Raw genomic sequence first — 22,978 nt, 5'->3', positions numbered from 1 at the left:
TGTGTGTGTGTGTGTGTGTGTTTTAATGAGCAATTTGGTTGGTAGACCAGCAAACTGCAACTGTAAGATCCCATATTCATTAAAATGACAGAGACAAAAGCGTATGTGTGTGTTGAGAATTTTTACACATCTTATTTTAATATTAGGGCTTAGATTTAACTCTTGAGAATTGTTGAAAGAATTATTTCTCTTTCCTCTTTTCACTAGTTTACATCACATGTATGTGAACAAGAGCTTCATTGAAGACATAATGTGTTTTAGTGTAATGCAACACATGGTAGACAGAAACGCTCAAACATGTAACTGAGTTCCTCAGTTATGTTGAAAATATTTTCAAATTCTCCTGTTGAAACTGCAATAAATGTCAATATAAAACTGCCATTTTAAGAATCAAGTATCACTGTTTTGATTACTAACTATCACTAGAAATATATATTTTGCATTTCTCATAATGACTTAAATATCATTTTGTGTACCCTGTTGAAGACCGTTACCATAGGAAACAAATACTACAATATTTTGAATTTGGTTTTGTTTTTTATCAAATGGTCGTATTTATTCATCATTATTTAGATGAACTAATGAGGACATGGTTCATTTTTGCCTCCCGTGACACAGCCTAATCAAACATTTCTTTGACTTGTGTGACAAACGAGCTGAACCTCAGTAACCACAGTTTCCAACCTCAGATATGAGTGTTGATGTCAGAAGACACCAGACTCATATCTTCAAGTAAAGTGTCATACAACGATTCTTATCGTCTTGGTATACTGCTGTATGCCACACACGTATGCAAACAGCGTTTCAAGTGCTGCCCTTTGCCATTTTTTAGGAAAAGAGGAAATAAATAAATAATGATAAATATAATATTACGAACACTATCATCCGCAACCTTTTCTCTTTCCTGAATGGTTATTCTCCATAATGTACGTGATTTACCAATAGTAGGACTGTTTCATTTTTAATCGATTATATTACATTATCTTATTTATAGTCTAATGGGATGGCATTCATATCTTGAAACCTGGAATAGCTTCTTAGCGATGTCATAGGGCCTTCATTATGGTTTGCTAAGGTCATATAGCTTAATTGAGCTATATAGAACATCAAAATGTATTATATTTATATATTATTTAATATTTTAAATAACTTATTTATTTCCGATTAGGTGAAAACACAAGTTAATTTATTTATTTCATTGTTTTTAACACACTTCTTCTGTGAAAAAATCATCTGTTAATCCCCTTGTATGAGTGTCTTGGCTGACCTGCTTCTCTGACTAAGCAGCTCAATAAATACATATCTGCCTGCACAATCCAATCTGTTTCATTGAATGAATTGAATGAAAGAGAAAACGATATTTGAGAAACATTTTTAATGTTGCCATTGCATTAAAGAGCAAACACTCAGTGACTAAGACACACCCTCTTCTACCAAATACAATACAAGTGTGCTGAAGCAAAGCTTTTTGAAATATTGTTACATTTTACAAACATTTCTTCGCTTTAATACTTTGTCGATCCAGGAACGGTATTTTGAGATATCAATGGAGACGTTGGGTAAACCTGGGAAGGAACAGTTGTCGTTGACAGTCGCAATTCCAACAGCTTTCCCCTTGCACACTAGGGGTCCACCAGCATCACTCTGTGAGAAGGAAATATCTTTATTTGTTAAAAAGATTATGCATGATGTTATAACTTCTTTTGGAATAAGAAACAAATGTATCTGAAACATACCTTACAAAATCCTCCATTGTCTGTTGTCGGTTGTCCACCTGTACAGATAGCATTGGCACGAAGTCCAGGAATCTGCACTTTGCAAGCCTTCGGGCTGATGACAGTCACGTTCACCACATGGAGCTGATCGACAGGGCCATTGTCATTGTTATCCACTGGACCCCATCCAGCTACTTGGCACTTTTCATTTTCTTTTACATCCGTTTCAGGGTCTTGAAGCTGAATTTCTTCTGGTAGATTTTCTCGATTTCTTGAATTTATCTTGAGACGAATAAAATCAAAAAGCAGTTTTTCAAAACACATTCTTACTCTACATCATATGTCAGGTAAAAATTGGTTTGTTGGAGCACATGAGTCACTTCAATAAAGTTTATTACGAGCATTATTACAGTAAATCAACAGTTATTTGGTTGTGCTGTGTAAATATTAAAAGCAGGAATATTTAATACTTTTTGCTTCCCCCCGTTTATTTATATTTACCCCCACTGAAATTCAACTCAGTTTTTTTATTTTCTTCAAACCAAGGGACTACTGGGCTGAATAAACTTACTTCAATGAGCATGATGTCAGTCCCAATTCCAGGTGGGGGTTTGCATGTGGATTTAATGTGTTCTTTTATTCGATTGCCAGGTTTGCTGAGATCGTGGGTGCCGAGAACAACCATTACTTTTCCGTCTTCATCACTGAAAAAGACATCAGTGAGAGCTTATTGTTGTATTTTGTAAAGTTTTGACAACACAGAACAAATGAAACATGTTTTTTACATCAAACAACAAAACATTAGCTAGAAAAGGAGGAGTAACTTACAATTCACACCCCCCATGGGTGACAACAAAATGTTTGCTGACAAGGAATCCTCCACATATGTGTTCATCGTCTTCCTGCACCGATACCATATAGTTCATCAACTTATCGTCGACAGTTTTTTTGTGTCCATCGTCTTCCTGCACCGATACCAGTGGCGGACTGGTATCGGTGTCCGCTCTGGTAGCCTTGCCATTGGGACTTGCCATCGGGATGTTCGGGATGAATCCCGATGGGCCGGTACTGATGTGGGCCGGTCGGATAAGTGTAAAAGCCCCCCCCCCAGTTGACAATTTACCAGCGGTATTTACTTGCGGTATCGAGGTGGGCCGGTCGGATAAGTCACTAGCACCCCGCACCCCGACTCCGCCCGTTGACAATTTACTAGCGGTATTTACTTGCGGTATCGAGGTGGGCCGGTCGGATAAGTCACTAGCACCCCGCACCCCCCCTCCGCCCGTTGACAATTTACTAGCGGTATTTACTTGCGGTATCGAGGTGGGCCGGTCGGATAAGTCACTAGCACCCCGCACCCCCCCTCCGCCCGTTGACAATTTACTAGCGGTATTTACTTGCGGTATCGAGGTGGGCCGGTCGGATAAGTCACTAGCAACCCGCACCCCCCCTCCGCCCGTTGACAATTTACCAGCGGTATTTACTTGCGGTACCGAGGTGGGCCGGCGGTACCGAGGTGGGCCGGTCGAGAGTCCCGAGCTGATTTTTAGTCCCAGTCCGTCCCTGATCGATTTATACTCCATCAAATTAGCGTCGAAAATTTTCCGATTTATGATTTTTCCATTTAATACGTCGTCAATCCAGGAACGGTATTTTGAGATATCAATGTAGACGTTGGGTAAACCTGGGAAGGAACATTTGTCGTCGACAGTCGCAATTCCAACAGCTTTCCCCTTGCACACGAGGGGTCCACCAGCATCACTCTGTGAGCAGGAAATATCTTTATTTGTTAAAGAGATTATGCATGATGTTATACCTTCTTTTGGAATAAGAAACAAATGTATCTCTGAAACATACCTTACAAAATCCTCCATTGTCTGTTGTCTGTTTTCCACCTGTACAGATAGCATTGACACGAAGTCCAGGAATCTGATCTTTGCAAGCCTTCGGGCTGATGACAGTCACGTTCACCACATTGAGCTGATCGACATGATCAGATCCATCGTTCTGTACTGGACCCCATCCAGCTAATTGGCACTTTTCATTTTCTTTTACATCCGTTTCAGGGTCTTGAAGTTCAATTTCTTTTTGTAAATCTTCTGGTTTTGTTCGATATATCTTGAGACGAATAAAATCAAAAAGCAGTTTTTCAAAACACAGTCTTACTCTACATCATACTGTATGTCAGGTACAAATAGGTTTGTTGGAGCACATGAGTCACTTAAATAAAGGTTATTACGAGCAGTATTACAGTAAATCAACAGTTATTTGGTTGTGCTGTGTAAATATTATAAGCAGGAATATTTAATACTATTTGCTTCCCCCCGTTTATTTACATTTACCCTCACTGAAATAAACTCCGTTGTTTAATTTTCTTCAAACCAAGGAACTACTGGGCTGAATAAACTTACTTCAATTAGCATGATGTCAGTCCCAATTCCAGGTGGGGGTTTGCATGTGGATTTAATTTGTTCTTTTATTTTAGAGCCAGGTTTGCTGAGATCGTGGGTGCCGAGAACAACAAATACTTCTCTGTCTTCATCACTGAAAAAGACATCAGTGAGAGGTTATTGTTGTATTTTGTAAAGTTTTGACAACACAGAACAAATGAAACATGTTTTTTACATCAAACAACAAAACATTAGCTAGAAAAGGAGGAGTAACTTACAATTCACACCCCCCATGGGTGACAACAAAATGTTTGCTGACAAGGAATCCTCCACATATGTGTTTACCGTCTTCCTGCACCGATACCATATAGTTCATCAACTTATCGTCGGCAGTTGTCCCATTTATGATTTTACTTCCAAGTACTGTAATCATATGAATAAAATAACAAAGAGTTAAAACTGGTTATTATTTCATTTTCAGGATGAAGAAAAGTCATCAGAACAATTTACCGTTTTGATCTTGGCATGCCAGAAGAAAAAGAAGCAGAAACTTGGAGAGCCCACGCATCGTGGCGACAGGATGATCAGCCCGCTGTCAAGTGGAACCTTTTTACTGCAGAGTTCAAACTACACAATATGATTGCCATCTATCTATCTTCACATCATGTAAATACTATGTGTTAGGACATACATTTATAAATTCCTCCTCTTCCTCCATGTCACTCCCCATCCATTTAAGATCTTTTATAAACCTATTACTTGCATCATTTCCTGTGTCATTGTGGCGATGCAGTTGTTTTGACATGTGTATCATTTCAAATGTATTTCTTAATTTGTTCAGCTTTATTTCTATTGATATTGGCACAAAATAAATACTTTAACATGGAGATGGAAGGGGTTATTTACATACAAGTTGTTTTATGAGTTTTCTGGATTTGGACCAAATTATAAGTAAAGGTTATGCATTAACGTCCTTTACCCACCCGAACGGGCCCCCCTCAGTCGGACGGCCAAAAGGCAAACCTGCATCCTGCAACATTGCTGCCGTTAGTGAAACTGGCAGGCTGCGTCCAGTAACCAGGACTTTCCCACAAGCATATGTAGAAGTGGATAAAAGTGACCCGCTAGGGGTTTTCTTTTAGCCTGTAAAGCCTACATTTGGTTGCCTCTGTCACATTTTAAAGCCACTATTTCATCGTACACACAGAAACTTATGACTGTTAACCCAATTTTGACATGCAGTGAAATATTGAGGAACATTAAGTCCTTTTTTTCCCCTCTCTCTGTAAATAGCTATTCATATTGAAAACCACACCTATTGCTAACCAGCACTTTTGTAACTGAGCATCATTAGACCTTAATAGTATGTTTGTATTAGTCTATTGAAACCTTCACCACATGTTATACTTAATTGATATACTGTACTCCACATAATGGCAGCAAGCGTTTTTCTATTTATTTATAATAATGATAATACATTTTAATATAGCACCTCTTCAGAACTGCTTTTAATCTGTAATTAATGTTGTGTTTTATATATTTGAAGTGTGTTGTTTGAAATAAAATGCATTATTATTATTATTATCATTATTATAGAACCTTTAATGCAAGATGCAGCCTAAGCTGCTTTTCAGATACAAAATAAAGAAGTAGGAACATAATTAAAAACAAGTTATAAACAAACAGACAGAGTTATATCACAGAACCATAAAACAATAACACATAAACAGTGATACCTCTAAAATGACTCCAAATTAAAAGATAGGTCTTCAATTTACTTTTAAAAACTGCAATGGAGTTTGCTTTTCTAAGATCCAATGGGAAAAACATGAAGCAGCCTCCCCAGATGTCTGGTGTATTACTTTAGGTCAGGGGTCGGCAACCCCTGGCACGCGTGCCAGCATTGGCACGCGGCACCGTAACCAGTGGCACACTAGGAATAAGTGGAATAAGTGTGCAAAATATTTAAATTGTATTTTCGGATCCTGAACGAGACCGCCGCCAGAGCGCGTCTCCCGTTACCTGCAGAAGGAAGCCATGCACGCAACGCAGCCCCCGCTCTCTTTATCTCCAGGTGACTTTCTGCCGCTTTCCTCCCTGGTGCAGTGCTGATCGTTTCAACACGGAGGAAAGCACTTCACTAATTGCAGTACCCATAAGGAGCTGTACAAATGCCGCAGTTTTTGCGTGGCTGGGCATTCAGTTGAAAGCCCAGTGGCGATCTGCTCATCTCTCATCGAAATAATATGCTACAAAGGGGGCGGACTGGCCATCTGTGTGTTGAACTTTCCTGTCGGCTTCCAGACCGTAGTCGAGGTGGGCAGAAGCAACAAGCTTCAGGTTCAATAACCCACTTTAGCTTAAATGACTGGAGAGAGGTGAGCTCTTCTTGGGAGGCCGTTGCATTTATTTAGCTGTTCTTCTGTTTCACAAAATAGATCACAGACCTCTGTTTTTCTGCTTTCGCGTTTCACTTCCAGAAACACGCTCGCTCACTGTCGCTCTTCCATCCACAAACACATGCACAAGCCACACCCCTCTCTCTCTATCTCTCTCTCTTAAAGGGACAGCGATCTCATCTCACTCTGCATGACCCAACGCGACCCTAATATCATAACATGTGTGCTCTGGAGAATCACAGAACGGACGATCGTCCTTATTATTATGCCGTTTAAACCAATTACTTACATTTGTTTGTTAAATTCGGCATCGTGTATGTTGCGACACTGCTTCCCCGCAGCAAGGCTCCCCCGCCCTCCTGCTGATAGTTGACGAGCGTTAAGCTCCTCAACCCCCCCCCCCGTTGATAATTCTCGATAGTTGGCACGCTGATGACAATTTTTTTTTTTAAATGGCACTTCATATCAAAAAGGTTGACGACCCCTGCTTTAGGTACTTCTAAACGAAATGCATCGGAGGATCTGAGTGTCCTTGTTGGGTTGTCAAAAGAAAGGCAGTCCCAGATGTGTGTAGGGTCCGGGTTATGTAAAGCCTTGTAAATAATTAAAAGCATTTTAAAATCAACTCGGAAAGACAACGGTAACCAGTGCAGTGCTGCCAGCACAGGGAACATGTGATCACTTTTTTCTGTGTTTGTTCAAATCCAGGCCGCAGCATTCTGAATTGATTGCAATTTCTTTAAAGGTTTTTTTTGGAGACCACGAGAATTGCAGTATTCCAAGCGACTAGTAATAAAAGCATGTAAAACAATTTCCGCTGAGTTAGATTTCTGATACTGTTTGCCATTTGTTTACATTAGTTCATTCTGTTGAAGTGCGTTCTATGAGTGTTAAAAGTTGCTTATAATCTGACATTGAAACTATGGTGACGTCACATGCTCAACCTCTCCAAGTGCAGGATCTCATTATTATGATTATTTAAACATACAAAATGAATGTATACTGAGGAAATAAACCTTGATAGACCAATCTGTGACACCACAAAGCCTCAATATTACAATGAATGTTTGCTGAAGTAAAACCTTTTCCGATAAGAGATTCAAACCTCATGTGTTCGGATAAAGAAAAGAGAAAACAGCATTTGAGACATTTGCTTTATTTAGCTTTTCCGTTAAAGAGAGAACACTGACAGAGCAGCTGAGACACAGCCTCCCCTCCTAAATACAGGACTGTCTCAGAAAATTAGAATATTGTGATAATGTTCTTTATTTTCTGTAATGCAATTAAAAAAACAAAAATGTCATACATTCTGGATTCATTACAAATCAACTGAAATATTGCAAGCCTTTTATTATTTTAATATTGCTGATTATGGCATACAGCTTAAGAAAACTCAAAAATCCTATCTCAAAAAATTAGAATAGTTCCTCAGACCAAGTAAAAAAAAAAGATTTATAACAGCAAAACACAATCAAACATTTGAAAATGTCCATTAATGCACTCAGTACTTGGTTGGGAATCCTTTTGCACGGATTACTGCATCAATGCGGCGTGGCATGGAGGCAATCAGCCTGTGGCATTGCTGAGGTGTTATGGATGCCCAGGATGCTTCAATAGCGGCCTTTAGCTCATTAGCATTGTTGGGTCTGGTGTCTTTCAGCTTCTTCTTCACAATACCCCACATATTCTCTATGGGGTTCAGGTCAGGGGAATTTGCAGGCCAATCGAGGACAGTAATGCCATGGTCAGTACACCAGTTACTGGTGGTTTTGGCACTGTGGGCAGGTGCCAGATCATGCTGGAAAATGAATTCCTCATCTCCATAGAGCTTTTCAGCAGACGGAAGCATGTAGTGCTCTAAAATCTCTTGGTACACAGCTGCATTTACTCTGGGCTTGATGAAACACAGTGGACCAACACCAGCAGCTGACATGGCTCCCCAAACCATCGCTGACTGTGGGAACTTCACACTGGATTTCAAGCAACTTGGATTTTGCTCCTCTCCAGCCTTTCTCCAGACTCTGGCGCCTTGACTTCCAAATGAAATACAAAACTTGCTTTCGTCTGAAAAGAGGACTTTGGACCACTGTGCAACTGTCCAGTGCTTCTTTTCCTTAGCCCAAGTCAGACGCCTCTTCCGTTGTCTTGAGTTCAGAAGTGGCTTGACCATGGGAATACGGCTATTGTAGCCCATTTCCCGGACACGTCTGTGAACAGTGACTTTTGATACCTGGACTCCAGCTTCAGTCCACTGTCTTTGAAGCTCCCCCAAATTCTGGAAGCGACTCTTCTTCACAATGCTGTTAAGGCTGCGGTCATCTCTCTTGGTTGTGCAGCGTTTCCTGCCACATTTCCCCCTTCCAACAGACTTTTTGTGGATGTGCTTTGAAACTGCACTCTGTGAACAGCTTGCTCTTTGAGAAATTTCTTTTTGTGTCTTACCCTCCTGATGGAGGGTGTCAATGACGGTCCTCTGGACAGCAGTCAGATCAGCAGTCTTCCCCATACTTGTGATTTAGTTTACTGAACCAAGCTGAGTGTTTTTCAAGGCTCAGGAAACCCTTGCAGGTGTTTCGAGTTAATTAGACGATTCAAGTGATTCGTTGAACACCCTACTAGTATACTTTTTCATGATATTCTAATATTTAGAGATAGGATATTTGAGTTTTCTTAAGCTGTATGCCATAATCAGCAATATTAAAATAATAAAAGGCTTGCAATATTTCAGTTGATTTGTAATGAATCCAGAATGTATGACATTTTTGTTTTTTTAATTGCATTACAGAAAATAAAGAACTTTATCACAATATTCTAATTTTCTGAGACAGTCCTGTACATTCAAAGTGTGCTGAAGCAAAGCTTTATGAAATTGCATATTAAGCTTTATCATTGATGATACTCTTGATCCAGACAAGGTATTTGGAGATCTCTGTGTAGACGTTGGGTTTATTTGGGTAGTCACAGATTCTGTTGGAGTTGAAAGACACAACACCAACAGCTATCCCGTCGCACACCAGAGGACCACCAGAATCACCCTGTGAACAAGGAATATTACTCATTATTGATTTTCTTTTTTAATTTTTTTTTTTTTAAAGCATTTTTATACCATCTTACATTTTACATCAACAAAGATAAATCATACCTGACAGAAGCCTTTGTCACTGCCATAACCACCGGCACAGATAACATCAGGCGGAATACCATCCCATGACTCAGAGCATGTGTTCAGGTTTATGACAGACACATCCACCTCCATCAGCCTATCAACAACTCCACCGCCAGTCTCTGTTTCACCCCATCCAGCAACATGGCAGGTTTTCTTTTCTTTAACGTGCATAATATAGAAGGAGGAAGGGCAATGATTTGTTTTTTGTTCCCGGCAACTTTCCTCGTCAGCTGGAGATGAAAAAAATCTCAAAGTAAATCTCACAAATCTAGCAATGTCTGTAATATCAGATAATGCTTTTTTTATTCTTCAGACTTCAGTGTAACAAAACATGGCTGAAAATGAAGCTGAAAGTTAAATTATTCAATTTGATCAAAAAAAAGTGTACTTACTTTGAGGAGCATGATGTCATAACCTCCGTTTACTTGGTAATAGGATCCGTGTTTGTATCTCTTTTCAATGTCTCTTACATTTTCATCGGCAACTTTTCTGAGATCGTGAGTGCCAACAACCACCCTGTCCGGATTCCTGAATGAAAGATAATATTCAATGTTGAAAATAAAGATGGCCAATATATCTTGAAGACTTTTCAAATTGCTTTCTAATTCAATGATTCAAAGATGGCGGATAAAGGAAGTTATGCTCACTCGGGGCTACAGTGCGCAGCAGTGAGCACAAAGTCTTCGTTGATAAGGAATCCTCCGCACACATGTTTCTCGTTTTTTTGCAGGGAGAACAAAAACTTGAACGTATCATCTGGGGCTATTTCTTTTTTGCTTGTTATGCTACAACTATTTGCTGAAATAAGTAAAAGGTCATAGGTTTATTTCAGTTAATGATTGGAGCATAATAAACAGAGTTCAGAGTATTACCATTTTGTCCGAGAGATGTCAGGACCTGAAAAAGCAGGAGTTTGTGCAGAGCATGCATGATGCCTGCAAGACAAATGACTTGCCTTTGATCTTCGGGGCATTAAGTCAATCGTTTTATTCAGCACTTTGTCTGATTAAAGGTCCCATGTCATGGCCATTTCTACTGACCATAATTCCATTGTTGAGGTCTACTAGAATAGATTTACTATGTTCAATTTTACAAAATCACATTGGTTTCTCATACAGCATCTCTGTATAGTATGTGTATTCACTCTCTGTCCTAAACGGCTTGTTGGAGCTCCTGTTCCCCCCCTCCATATGAGCCCACTGTGCTCTGATTGGTTAGCTCGCTCACTCTGTTCTGATGAGTCCTCCACCGTTACAGCGGAACATCAGTGTTAATTTTTTACAATGGCGTTTGTTAGCAACCAGAAAAGGACACCAGTTATAACAAACAGATGAGATTGCTGCGTTGGTTCGTTGCTCCGCCCTGTGAGGCTTGAGGAGCGGACAGTGAGAGGTGGATTACTGGTGCCGCTTCCTTGTTGCTGCGTGGGGTCTGCGTGCCATGCCAGCGGTCACCGCGGAGCTTAGCCTGAGCACCGCGGTGTCCGCTGGCATGGCACTTGGTCTATATCCAGCATCCAGGGAAACACAGCGGGAAATCCACCTCACAATGTCCGCTCCAGTAGCCTCGCGGGGTGGACTCGTGAGCTGCTCGCGAGTCCACCCTGGCAGAGAGTGTGCCTATTGTTCTATAGCTGCGCCAATTGGTCCATTTGGACTTAGTGACATCAATAGGCCCCGGAATGGAAATGGAAAAATAAAAATGTACAACGAGGCGTTCTGGGGCAGCATGGACACGTCTTTTCTGTGTTAGAGTTTTACTCGCTACAGGGTGTACTTTGAGGGTTTGTGACTTTGCAGACTATTTACGTGCAGAAAAAGCTACATAACACACAAGGGGATGGGTAATACCCGGAAAGCAAATGATGGGGCCTTTAACACATCGATTATTTTGAATTCTGACCACATCAACATGCAATGTTTGCCTGCAAGTTTGCACTAACATATTTCATTAGTCCCCATTTTGCAGGTTTTTTTTTGTTAAAGCAGCCCACTCAAACATTTCTTGTGAAATCTGCAACAAACCAGCTGAACCACAGAAACGGGTTTCCTGCTTCACTTCTGAGCAAACATCAAAGTTGTGAAACGAACACTATTTAATCACTTTGATCATCATTTCACAGAAAAATGATCTAAATGTAAAATCTAAATTGGGGGTGAATGGTCGCTTCCTTCATATCAATTCCAACTATATCTGCAAAGTCTTGAGACTGCATGTGACACGGTTGCTTAAGGTGACAACATCTATCCACATACACATGAGTAGGCTTCTAGGTATATGTTCATTTAGTAGAGTCCTTTTCATTTGGCTCTATACAAATAACATTTATGATAAATATATTCTTAAATTATAAGACCCTGTTCTATATTAAAAGCTAACATGTTGGGGACATGACCAAGTGATGCGACTGCATTCATCAACATCTGCACATATCTTTAAAACTGAAATGATCTGCACAGCCACAGTTAATGTTCAATGTTTCCAGACAGACATGAATTGATCTAATCTTACAGGCTCATTGGCAACCAGGCATAACAGTTATGGTTGCAAGGATATTGAAAAAATAAACAAAATGAATATGCAGTGCAAATTGTAGGCCTTTACTCGAATATGAAGATTTCTTAAAAAGCCCTACCAGTCACTTAATGACATTAATAACTAAGGATTTCCTGTCTTGTAAGAAAGTAAATTCTAATGAAGATACAAATGTATTTAAATTTCCTCTTTCTAAAGAATAAAAAACACTTCATTCAAGGCAGCATGACAAACAAGATATCCGGCACCTGCCCTCGGCATAAATACGTTTTTAATATTATGTTGTTTGGCACCTATAACTCTCCTTATTTCTTCGTGATACTTTTTGTATTTGGCTATTGTGTTTGTGATTTGGAGGTATTTTATCCTGGGGTTATTTCATGACCTTGGCGTTTCTGTTTCCTGTTTTATTTTGTAAAAAGCACTCACCTTGTTTCATTGACTTCCTGTTTATGTGGTTTCCCACTTTATGTGATTGTTGGCCTCCGGTGGGATCCACCTGTGTGTATCTTGAATCATGAACTGAATGCCTGCAATACAATTGTTCCAGTAATCTACAGGGTCGTTGGACAGCTACAGTGACCTCTTGCCTAGCATTTAGGGCAGGGTTAGTGAGCATGGGCAAATGAATGGTAAAATCAGCTGTGCCACTGATTTTAATGATATCTCAAAGTGAAGTGTTCATGCTTTATCTGTGACAACATTCATGAAATACGCCCTTTTTCGTAAAAGGATGGTTGGATTACAAAACCCGTGTAACTTTCATGTTCAAAACAGGCTTTCATAATAGATGCAAGAAACTTTTAGTGTTAAAGACAACGGCTTTATTGAGGCCCCCAATGGTTTAAGGGTTAACATTGCTGTATGTGTCACAGTGTTCAATATTACAATTAAATGTTCAAGTTGTTTAGCATATAGGTAGACATTTTGAAAAAAAAGCTACAAATAGACATTTTCTGGTTCCACCGCTGGTACATTGCAGCCTCTGTCAGAATGTGTGTGTGTGTGTGTGTGTGTGTGTGTGTGTGTGTGTGTGTGTGTGTGTGTGTGTGTGTGTGTGTGTGTGTGTGTGTGTGTGTGTGTGTGTGTTGAATTCTTACAAACTTGTGTTTTATTTTAATGTTAGTGCTTAGATTTAAATCTTGCAAATTCTTGAAAGAATTATATATTTCCTCTTTCCAATAGGTTACATCACATGTATGTGAACAAGAGCTTCATTGAAGAAATAATGTGGTTTAGTGTAATGCAACACATGGTAGACAAAAACGCGAGAGACTCATATCTTCAAGTAAAGTGTCATACAACGTGTCTTATCGTCTTGGTATACTGCTGTATGCCACACACGTATGCAAACAGCGTTTCAATTGCTGCCCTTTGCCCTTATTTAGGAAAAGAGGAAATAAATAAATAATGATAAATATAATATTACGAACACTATCATTCACAACCTTTTCTCTTTCCTGAATGGTTATTCTCCATAATGTACGTGATTTACCAATAGTAGGACTGTTTCATTTTTAATCTATTATATTAAGTTATCTTATTTATAGTCTAATGGGATGGCATTCATATCTTGAAACCTGGAATAGCTTCTTAGCGATGTCATAGGGCCTTCACTATGGTTTGCTGATGTTATATAGCTTAATTGAGCTATATAGAACATCAACATGTTTTATATATTATATTTATATTTAAACGGTTTTTTTTAAATAACTTATTTATTTCCTGTTGGGTTAAAACACAAGTTAATTTCTTTCTTTCATTGTTTTAACACACTTCTTCTGTAAAAATCTTCTTACCATTTAATACGTCGTCAATCCAGGAACGGTATTTTGAGATATCAATGTAGACGTTGGGTAAACCGGGGAAGGAACATTTGTCGTCGACAGTCGCAATTCCAACAGCTTTCCCCTTGCACACGAGGGGTCCACCAGCATCACTCTGTGAGCAGGAAATATCTTTATTTGTTAAAAAGATTATGCATGATGTTATACCTTCTTTTGGAATAAGAAACAAATGTATCTCTGAAACATACCTTACAAAATCCTCCATTGTCTGTTGTCTGTTTTCCACCTGTACAGATAGCATTGGCACGAAGTCCAGGAATCTGATCATTGCAAGCCTTCGGGCTGATGACAGTCACGTTCACCACATTGAGCTGATCGTCATGATCAGATCCATCGTTCTCCACTGGACCCCATCCGGCTACTTGGCACTTTTCATTTTCTTTTACATCCGTTTCAGGGTCTTGAAGTTCAATTTCTTTTTGTAAATCTTCTGGTTTTGTTCGATATATCTTGAGACGAATAAAATCAAAAAGCAGTTTTTCAAAACACAGTCTTACTCTACATCATATGTCAGGTACAAATTGGTTTGTTGGAGCACATGAGTCACTTCAATAAAGGTTATTATGATTACAGTAAATCAACAGTTATTTGGTTGTGCTGTGTAAATATTATAAGCAGGAATATTTAATACTTTTTGCTTCCCCCCGTTTATTTACATTTACCCTCACTGAAATTAAACTCAGTTGTTTAATTTTCTTCAAACCAAGGAACTACTGGGCTGAATAAACTTACTTCAATGAGCATGATGTCAGTCCCAATTCCAGGTGGGGGTTTGCATGTGGATCTAATGTGTCTTTTTATTTGATTGCGAGGATTACTGAGATCGTGGGTGCCGAGAATAACCATTACTTTTCCGTCTTCATCACTGAAAAAGACATCAGTGAGAGGTTATTGTTGTATTTTGTAAAGTTGTGACAACACAGAACAAATGAAACATGTTTTTTACATCAAACAACAAAACATTAGCTAGAAAAGGAGGAGTAACTTACAATTCACACCCCCCATGGGTGACAACAAAATGTTTGCTGACAAGGAATCCTCCACATATGTGTTTACTGTCTTCCTCCACCGATACCATATAGTTCATCAACTTATCGTCGGCAGTTGTCCCATTTATGATTTTACTTCCAAGTACTGTAATCATATGAATAAAATAACAAAGAGTTAAAACTGGTTATTATTTCATTTTCAGGATGAAGAAAAGTCATCAGAACAATTTACCATTTTGATCTTGGCATGCCAGAAGAAAAAGAAGCAGAAACTTGGAGAGCCCACGCATCGTGGCGACAGGATGATCAGCCCGCTGTCAAGTGGAACCTTTTTACTGCAGAGTTCGAACTTCACAATACGATTGCCATCTATTTATCTTCACATCATGTAAATACTATGTGTTAGGACATACATTTATAAATTCCTCCTCTTCCTCCATGTCACTCCCCATCCATTTTCACAAAGATCTTTTATAAACCTATTACTTGCATCATTTCCTGTGTCATTGTGGCGATGCAGTTGTTTTGACATGTGTATCATTTCAAATGTATTTCTTAATTTGTTCAGCTTTATTTCTATTGATATTGGCACAAAATAAATACTTTAACATGGAGATGGAAGGGGTTATTTACATACAAGTTGTTTTATGAGTTTTCTGGATTTGGACCAAATTATAAGTAAAGGTTATGCATTAACGTCCTTTACCCACCCGAACGGGCCCCCCTCAGTCGGACGGCCAAAAGGCAAACCTGCATCCTGCAACATTGCTGCCGTTAGTGAAACTGGCAGGCTGCGTCCAGTAACCAGGACTTTCCCACAAGCATATGTAGAAGTGGATAAAAGTGACCCGCTAGGGGTTTTCTTTTAGCCTGTAAAGCCTACATTTGGTTGCCTCTGTCACATTTTAAAGCCACTATTTCATCGTACACACAGAAACTTATGACTGTTAACCCAATTTTGACATGCAGTGAAATATTGAGGAACATTAAGTCCTTTTTTTCCCCTCTCTCTGTAAATAGCTATTCATATTGAAAACCACACCTATTGCTAACCAGCACTTTTGTAACTGAGCATCATTAGACCTTAATAGTATGTTTGTATTAGTCTATTGAAACCTTCACCACATGTTATACTTAATTGATATACTGTACTCCACATAATGGCAGCAAGCGTTTTTCTATTTATTTATAATAATGATAATACATTTTAATATAGCACCTCTTCAGAACTGCTTTTAATCTGTAATTAATGTTGTGTTTTATATATTTGAAGTGTGTTGTTTTAAATAAAATGCATTATTATTATTATTATCATTATTATAGAACCTTTAATGCAAGATGCAGCCTAAGCTGCTTTTCAGATACAAAATAAAGAAGTAGGAACATAATTAAAAACAAGTTATAAACAAACAGACAGAGTTATATCACAGAACCATAAAACAATAACACATAAACAGTGATACCTCTAAAATGACTCCAAATTAAAAGATAGGTCTTCAATTTACTTTTAAAAATTGCAATGGAGTTTGCTTTTCTAAGATCCAATGGGAAAAACATGAAGCAGCCTCCCCAGATGTCTGGTGTATTACTTTAGGTCAGGGGTCGGCAACCCCTGGCACGCGTGCCAGCATTGGCACGCGGCACCGTAACCAGTGGCACACTAGGAATAAGTGGAATAAGTGTGCAAAATATTTAAATTGTATTTTCGGATCCTGAACGAGACCGCCGCCAGAGCGCGTCTCCCGTTACCTGCAGAAGGAAGCCATGCACGCAACGCAGCCCCGCTCTCTTTATCTCCAGGTGACTTTCTGCCGCTTTCCTCCCTGGTGCAGTGCTGATCGTTTCAACACGGAGGAAAGCACTTCACTAATTGCAGTAGGCCTACCCATAAGGAGCTGTACAAATGCCGCAGTTTTTGCGTGGCTGGGCATTCAGTTGAAAGCCCAGTGGCGATCTGCTCATCTCTCATCGAAATAATATGCTACAAAGGGGGCGGACTGGCCATCTGTGTGTTGAACTTTCCTGTCGGCTTCCAGACCGTAGTCGAGGTGGGCAGAAGCAACAAGCTTCAGGTTCAATAACCCACTTTAGCTTAAATGACTGGAGAGAGGTGAGCTCTTCTTGGGAGGCCGTTGCATTTATTTAGCTGTTCTTCTGTTTCACAAAATAGATCACAGACCTCTGTTTTTCTGCTTTCGCGTTTCACTTCCAGAAACACGCTCGCTCACTGTCGCTCTTCCATCCACAAACACATGCACAAGCCACACCCCTCTCTCTCTATCTCTCTCTCTTAAAGGGACAGCGATCTCATCTCACTCTGCATGACCCAACGCGACCCTAATATCATAACATGTGTGCTCTGGAGAATCACAGAACGGACGATCGTCCTTATTATTATGCCGTTTAAACCAATTACTTACATTTGTTTGTTAAATTCGGCATCGTGTATGTTGCGACACTGCTTCCCCGCAGCAAGGCTCCCCCGCCCTCCTGCTGATAGTTGACGAGCGTTAAGCTCCTCAACCCCCCCCCCGTTGATAATTCTCGATAGTTGGCACGCTGATGACAATTTTTTTTTTAAATGGCACTTCATATCAAAAAGGTTGACGACCCCTGCTTTAGGTACTTCTAAAAGAAATGCATCGGAGGATCTGAGTGTCCTTGTTGGGTTGTCAAAAGAAAGGCAGTCCCAGATGTGTGTAGGGTCCGGGTTATGTAAAGCCTTGTAAATAATTAAAAGCATTTTAAAATCAACTCGGAAAGACAACGGTAACCAGTGCAGTGCTGCCAGCACAGGGAACATGTGATCACTTTTTTCTGTGTTTGTTCAAATCCAGGCCGCAGCATTCTGAATTGATTGCAATTTCTTTAAAGGTTTTTTTTGGAGACCACGAGAATTGCAGTATTCCAAGCGACTAGTAATAAAAGCATGTAAAACAATTTCCGCTGAGTTAGATTTCTGATACTGTTTGCCATTTGTTTACATTAGTTCATTCTGTTGAAGTGCGTTCTATGAGTGTTAAAAGTTGCTTATAATCTGACATTGAAACTATGGTGACGTCACATGCTCAACCTCTCCAAGTGCAGGATCTCATTATTATGATTATTTAAACATACAAAATGAATGTATACTGATGAAATAAACCTTGATAGACCAATCTGTGACACCACAAAGCCTCAATATTACAATGAATGTTTGCTGAAGTAAAACCTTTTCCGATAAGAGATTCAAACCTCATATGTTCGGATAAAGAAAAGAGAAAACAACATTTGAGACATTTGCTTTATTTAGTTTTCCATTAAAGAGCGAACACTGACAGAGCAGCTGAGACACAGCCTCCCCTCCTAAATACATTCAAAGTGTGCTGAAGCAAAACCTTATGAAATTACATATTAAGCTTTATCATTGATGATATTGTTGATCCAGACAAGGTATTTGGAGATCTCTGTGTAGACGTTGGGTTTATTTGGGTAGTCACAGATTCTGTTGTAGTTGAAAGACACAACACCAACAGCTATCCCGTCGCACACCAGAAGACCACCAGAATCACCCTGTGAACAAGGAATATTACTCATTATTGATTATTTTATTTAAGAATTTTAAAGCATTTTTATAACAGCTTACATTTTACATCAACAAAGATAAATCATACCTGACAGAAGCCTTTGTGGCTGCCATAACCACCGGCACAGATAACATCAGGAGGAATACCACCCCATGACTCAGAGCATCTCGTCAGGTTTATGACAGACACATCCACCTCCATCAGCCTATCAACAAATCCACCACCAGTCTCTGTTTCACCCCATCCAGCAACATGGCAGGTTTTCTTTTCTTTAACGTGCATATTAGAAGGAGGAAGGGCAATGATTTGTTTTTTGTTCCCGGCAACTTTCCTCGTCAGCTGGAGATGAAAAAAATCTCAAAGTAAATCTCACAAATCTAGCAATGTCTGTAATATCAGATAATGCTTTTTTTATTCTTCAGACTTCAGTGTAACAAAACATGGCTGAATATGAAGCTGAAAGTTAAATTATTCAATTTGATCAAAAAAAAGTGTACTTACTTTGAGGAGCATGATGTCATAACCTCCGTTTACTTGGTAATAGGATCCGTGTTTGTATCTCTTTTCAATGTCTCTTACATTTTCATCGGCAACTTTTCTGAGATCGTGAGTGCCAACAACCACCCTGTCCGGATTCCTGAATGAAAGATAATATTCAATGTTGAAAATAAAGATGGCCAATATATCTTGAAGACTTTTCAAATTGCTTTCTAATTCAATGATTCAAAGATGGCGGATAAAGGAAGTTATGCTCACTCGGGGCTACAGTGCGCAGCAGTGAGCACAAAGTCTTCGTTGATAAGGAATCCTCCGCACACATGTTTCTCGTTTTTTTGCAGGGAGAACAAAAACTTGAACGTATCATCTGGGGCTATTTCTTTTTTGCTTGTTATGCTACAACTATTTGCTGAAATAAGTAAAAGGTCATAGGTTTATTTCAGTTAATGATTGGAGCATAATAAACAGAGTTCAGAGTATTACCATTTTGTCCGAGAGATGTCAGGACCTGAAAAAGCAGGAGTTTGTGCAGAGCATGCATGATGCCTGCAAGACAAATGACTTGCCTTTGATCTTCGGGGCATTAAGTCAATCGTTTTATGCAGCACTTTGTCTGATTAAAGGTCCCATGTCATGGCCATTTCTACTGACCATAATTCCATTGTTGAGGTCTACTAGAATAGATTTACTATGTTCAATTTTACAAAATCACATTGGTTTCTCATACAGCATCTCTGTATAGTATGTGTATTCACTCTCTGTCCTAAACGGCTTGTTGGAGCTCCTGTTCCCCCTTCTTATGAGCCCAATGTGCTCTGATTGGTTAGCTCGCCCACTCTGTTCTGATGAGTCCACCACCGTTACAGCAGAACATCAGTGTTTATGTTTTACAATGGCGTTTGTTCGCAACCAGAAAAGGACACCAGTTATAACAAACAGATGAGATTGCTGCGTGGGTTCGCTGCTCAGCCCTGTGAGGCTCGAGGAGCGGACAGTGTGAGGTGGATTACTGGTGCCGCTTCCTTGTTGCTGCGTGGGGTCTGCGTGCCATGCCAGCGGTCACCGCGGAGCTGAGCACCGCGGTGTCCGCTGGCATGGCACTTGGTCTATATCCAGCATCCAGGGAAACACAGCGGGAAATCCACCTCACAATGTCCGCTCCAGTAGCCTCGCAGGGTGGACTCGTGAGCTGCTCGCGAGTCCACCCTGGCAGAGAGTGTGCCTATTGTTCTATAGCTGCGCCAATTGGTCCATTTGGACTTAGTGACATCAATAGGCCCCGGAATGGAAATGGAAAAATAAAAATGTACAACGAGGCGTTCTGGGGCAGCATGGACACGTCTTTTCTGTGTTAGAGTTTTACTCGCTACAGGGTGTACTTTGAGGGTTTGTGACTTTGCAGACTATTTACGTGCAGAAAAAGCTACATAACACACAAGGGGATGGGTAATACCCGGAAAGCAAATGATGGGGCCTTTAACACATCGATTATTTTGAATTCTGACCACATCAACATGCAATGTTTGCCTGCAAGTTTGCACTAACATATTTCATTAGTCCCCATTTTGCAGGTTTTTTTTTGTTAAAGCAGCCCACTCAAACATTTCTTGTGAAATCTGCAACAAACCAGCTGAACCACAGAAACGGGTTTCCTGCTTCACTTCTGAGCAAACATCAAAGTTGTGAAACGAACACTATTTAATCACTTTGATCATCATTTCACAGAAAAATGATCTAAATGTCAAATCTAAATTGGGGGTGAATGGTCGCTTCCTTCATATCAATTCCAACTATATCTGCAAAGTCTTGAGACTGCATGTGACACGGTTGCTTAAGGTGACAACATCTATCCACATACACATGAGTAGGCTTCTAGGTATATATTCATTTAGTAGAGTCCTTTTCATTTGGCTCTATACAAATAACATTTATGATAAATATATTCTTAAATTATAAGACCCTGTTCTATATTAAAAGCTAACATGTTGGGGACATGACCAAGTGATGCGACTGCATTCATTAACATCTGCACATATCTTTAAAACTGAAATGATCTGCACAGCCACAGTTAATGTTCAATGTTTCCAGACAGACATGAATTGATCTAATCTTACAGGCTCATTGGCAACCAGGCATAACAGTTATGGTTGCAAGGATATTGAAAAAATAAACAAAATGAATATGCAGTGCAAATTGTAGGCCTTTACTCGAATATGAAGATTTCTTAAAAAGCCCTACCAGTCACTTAATGACATTAATAACTAAGGATTTCCTGTCTTGTAAGAAAGTAAATTCTAATGAAGATACAAATGTATTTAAATTTCCTCTTTCTAAAGAATAAAAAACACTTCATTCAAGGCAGCATGACAAACAAGATATCCGGCACCTGCCCTCGGCATAAATACGTTTTTAATATTATGTTGTTTGGCACCTATAACTCTCCTTATTTCTTCGTGATACTTTTTGTATTTGGCTATTGTGTTTGTGATTTGGAGGTATTTTATCCTGGGGTTATTTCATGACCTTGGCGTTTCTGTTTCCTGTTTTATTTTGTAAAAAGCACTCACCTTGTTTCATTGACTTCCTGTTTATGTGGTTTCCCACTTTATGTGAGTTGGCCTCGTGGTGGGATCCACCTGTGTGTATCTTGAATCATGAACTGAATGCCTGCAATACAATTGTTCCAGTAATCTACAGGGTCGTTGGACAGCTACAGTGACCTCTTGCCTAGCATTTAGGGCAGGGTTAGTGAGCATGGGCAAATCAATGGTAAAATCAGCTGTGCCACTGATTTGAATGATATCTCAAAGTGAAGTGTTCATGCTTTATCTGTGACAACATTCATGAAATACGCCCTTTTTCGTAAAAGGATGGTTGGATTACAAAACCCGTGTAACTTGCATGTTCAAAACAGGCTTTCATAATAGATGCAAGAAACATTTAGTGTTAAAGACAACGGCTTCATTGAGGCCCCCAACGGTTTAAGGGTTAACATTGCTGTATGTGTCACAGTGTTCAATATTACAATTAAATGTTAAAGTTGTTTAGCATATGGGTAGACATTTTGAAAAAAAAGCTAGAAATAGACATTTTCTGGTTCCACCGCTGGTACATTGCAGCCTCTGTCAGAATGTGTGTCTGAGTGAGTGTGTGTGTGTGTGTGTGTGTGTGTGTGTGTGTGTGTGTGTGTGTGTGGGTGTGTGTGTGTGTGAGTGTGTGTGTGTGTGTGTGTGTTAGTGTGTGTGTGTGTGTGTGTGTGTGTGTGTGTGTGTGTGTGTGTGTGTGTGTGTGTGTGTGTGTGTGTGTGTGTGTGTGTGTGTGTGTGTGTGTGTGTGTGTGTGTGTGTGTGTGTGTGTGTGTGACGGACGATCCATGTTGGTGTGTTTTGTTTTAATGAGCAATTTGGTTGGTAGACTAGTAAAATGCAACTGTGAGATACACATATTTATTAAAGTGACAGAGACAAAAGTGTATGTGTATCTGAGTGTGTGTGTGTGTGTGTGTGTGTGTGTGTGTGTGTGTGTGTGTGTGTGTGTGTATGTGTGTGTGTGTGTGTGTGTGTGTGTGTGTGTGTGTGTGTGTGTGTGTGTGTGTGTGTGTGTGTGTGTTGAATTCTTACTAACTTGTGCTTTATTTTAATGTTAGTGCTTAGATTTAACTCTTGCAAATTCTTGAAAGAATTATATATTTCCTCTTTCCAATAGGTTACATCACATGTACTGTATGTGAACAAGAGCTTCATTGAAGACATAATGTGGTTTAGTGTAATGCAACACATGGTCGACAGAAACGCGAGAGACTCATATCTTCAAGTAAAGTGTCATACAACGTGTCTTATCGTCTTGGTATACTGCTGTATGCCACACACGTATG

General features: G+C 39.6%; 2 protein-coding genes and 1 pseudogene across 4 annotated transcripts; all 3 read right to left on the bottom strand.

Moving 5' to 3' along the window:
• Positions 1-1,360: 1,360 nt before the first annotated feature.
• Positions 1,361-5,070, bottom strand: LOC307014061 (uncharacterized protein). 2 transcript variants are annotated; one of them, XM_079641747.1, is made up of 8 exons: positions 4,616-5,070; positions 4,384-4,528; positions 4,127-4,259; positions 3,573-3,833; positions 2,544-3,478; positions 2,287-2,419; positions 1,737-1,997; positions 1,361-1,644 (listed from the first exon to the last, which is right to left on the bottom strand). In XM_079641747.1, exons 1-8 carry the CDS (start codon positions 4,671-4,673, stop codon positions 1,480-1,482), a joined length of 2,091 nt encoding a protein of 696 aa, XP_079497873.1. In that variant the 5' UTR covers positions 4,674-5,070; the 3' UTR covers positions 1,361-1,479. The 2 variants fall into 2 exon arrangements, with proteins under 2 accessions (XP_079497873.1, XP_079497874.1); XM_079641748.1 differs by having other exon boundaries at positions 2,544-2,617; positions 4,616-5,067.
• Positions 5,071-9,343: 4,273 nt separating this feature from the next.
• LOC307019750 (duodenase-1-like) lies at positions 9,344-15,548 on the bottom strand (annotated as a pseudogene). The gene is made up of 7 exons (XR_013810601.1): positions 15,528-15,548; positions 14,241-14,501; positions 14,005-14,146; positions 10,318-10,474; positions 10,063-10,198; positions 9,647-9,900; positions 9,344-9,539 (listed from the first exon to the last, which is right to left on the bottom strand). The product of XR_013810601.1 is annotated as a duodenase-1-like (transcript).
• Positions 15,549-18,346: 2,798 nt separating this feature from the next.
• Positions 18,347-19,369, bottom strand: LOC307047679 (chymotrypsin-like elastase family member 2A). Its single transcript, XM_079694793.1, has 4 exons — positions 19,364-19,369; positions 19,109-19,244; positions 18,695-18,946; positions 18,347-18,593 (listed from the first exon to the last, which is right to left on the bottom strand). The coding sequence occupies exons 2-4, from the start codon at positions 19,118-19,120 to the stop codon at positions 18,435-18,437; spliced, it is 423 nt and encodes a 140-aa protein (XP_079550919.1). The 5' UTR covers positions 19,121-19,244; positions 19,364-19,369; the 3' UTR covers positions 18,347-18,434.
• Positions 19,370-22,978: the final 3,609 nt, after the last annotated feature.

Source organism: Notothenia rossii (assembly GCF_949606895.1).
Source record: "Notothenia rossii genome assembly, chromosome: 1".
Classification (NCBI taxonomy): Eukaryota; Metazoa; Chordata; class Actinopteri; order Perciformes; family Nototheniidae; genus Notothenia; species Notothenia rossii.
The sequence above is the reverse complement of the archived record's forward strand: the minus strand, read 5'-3'. Positions and strand labels throughout refer to the sequence as shown.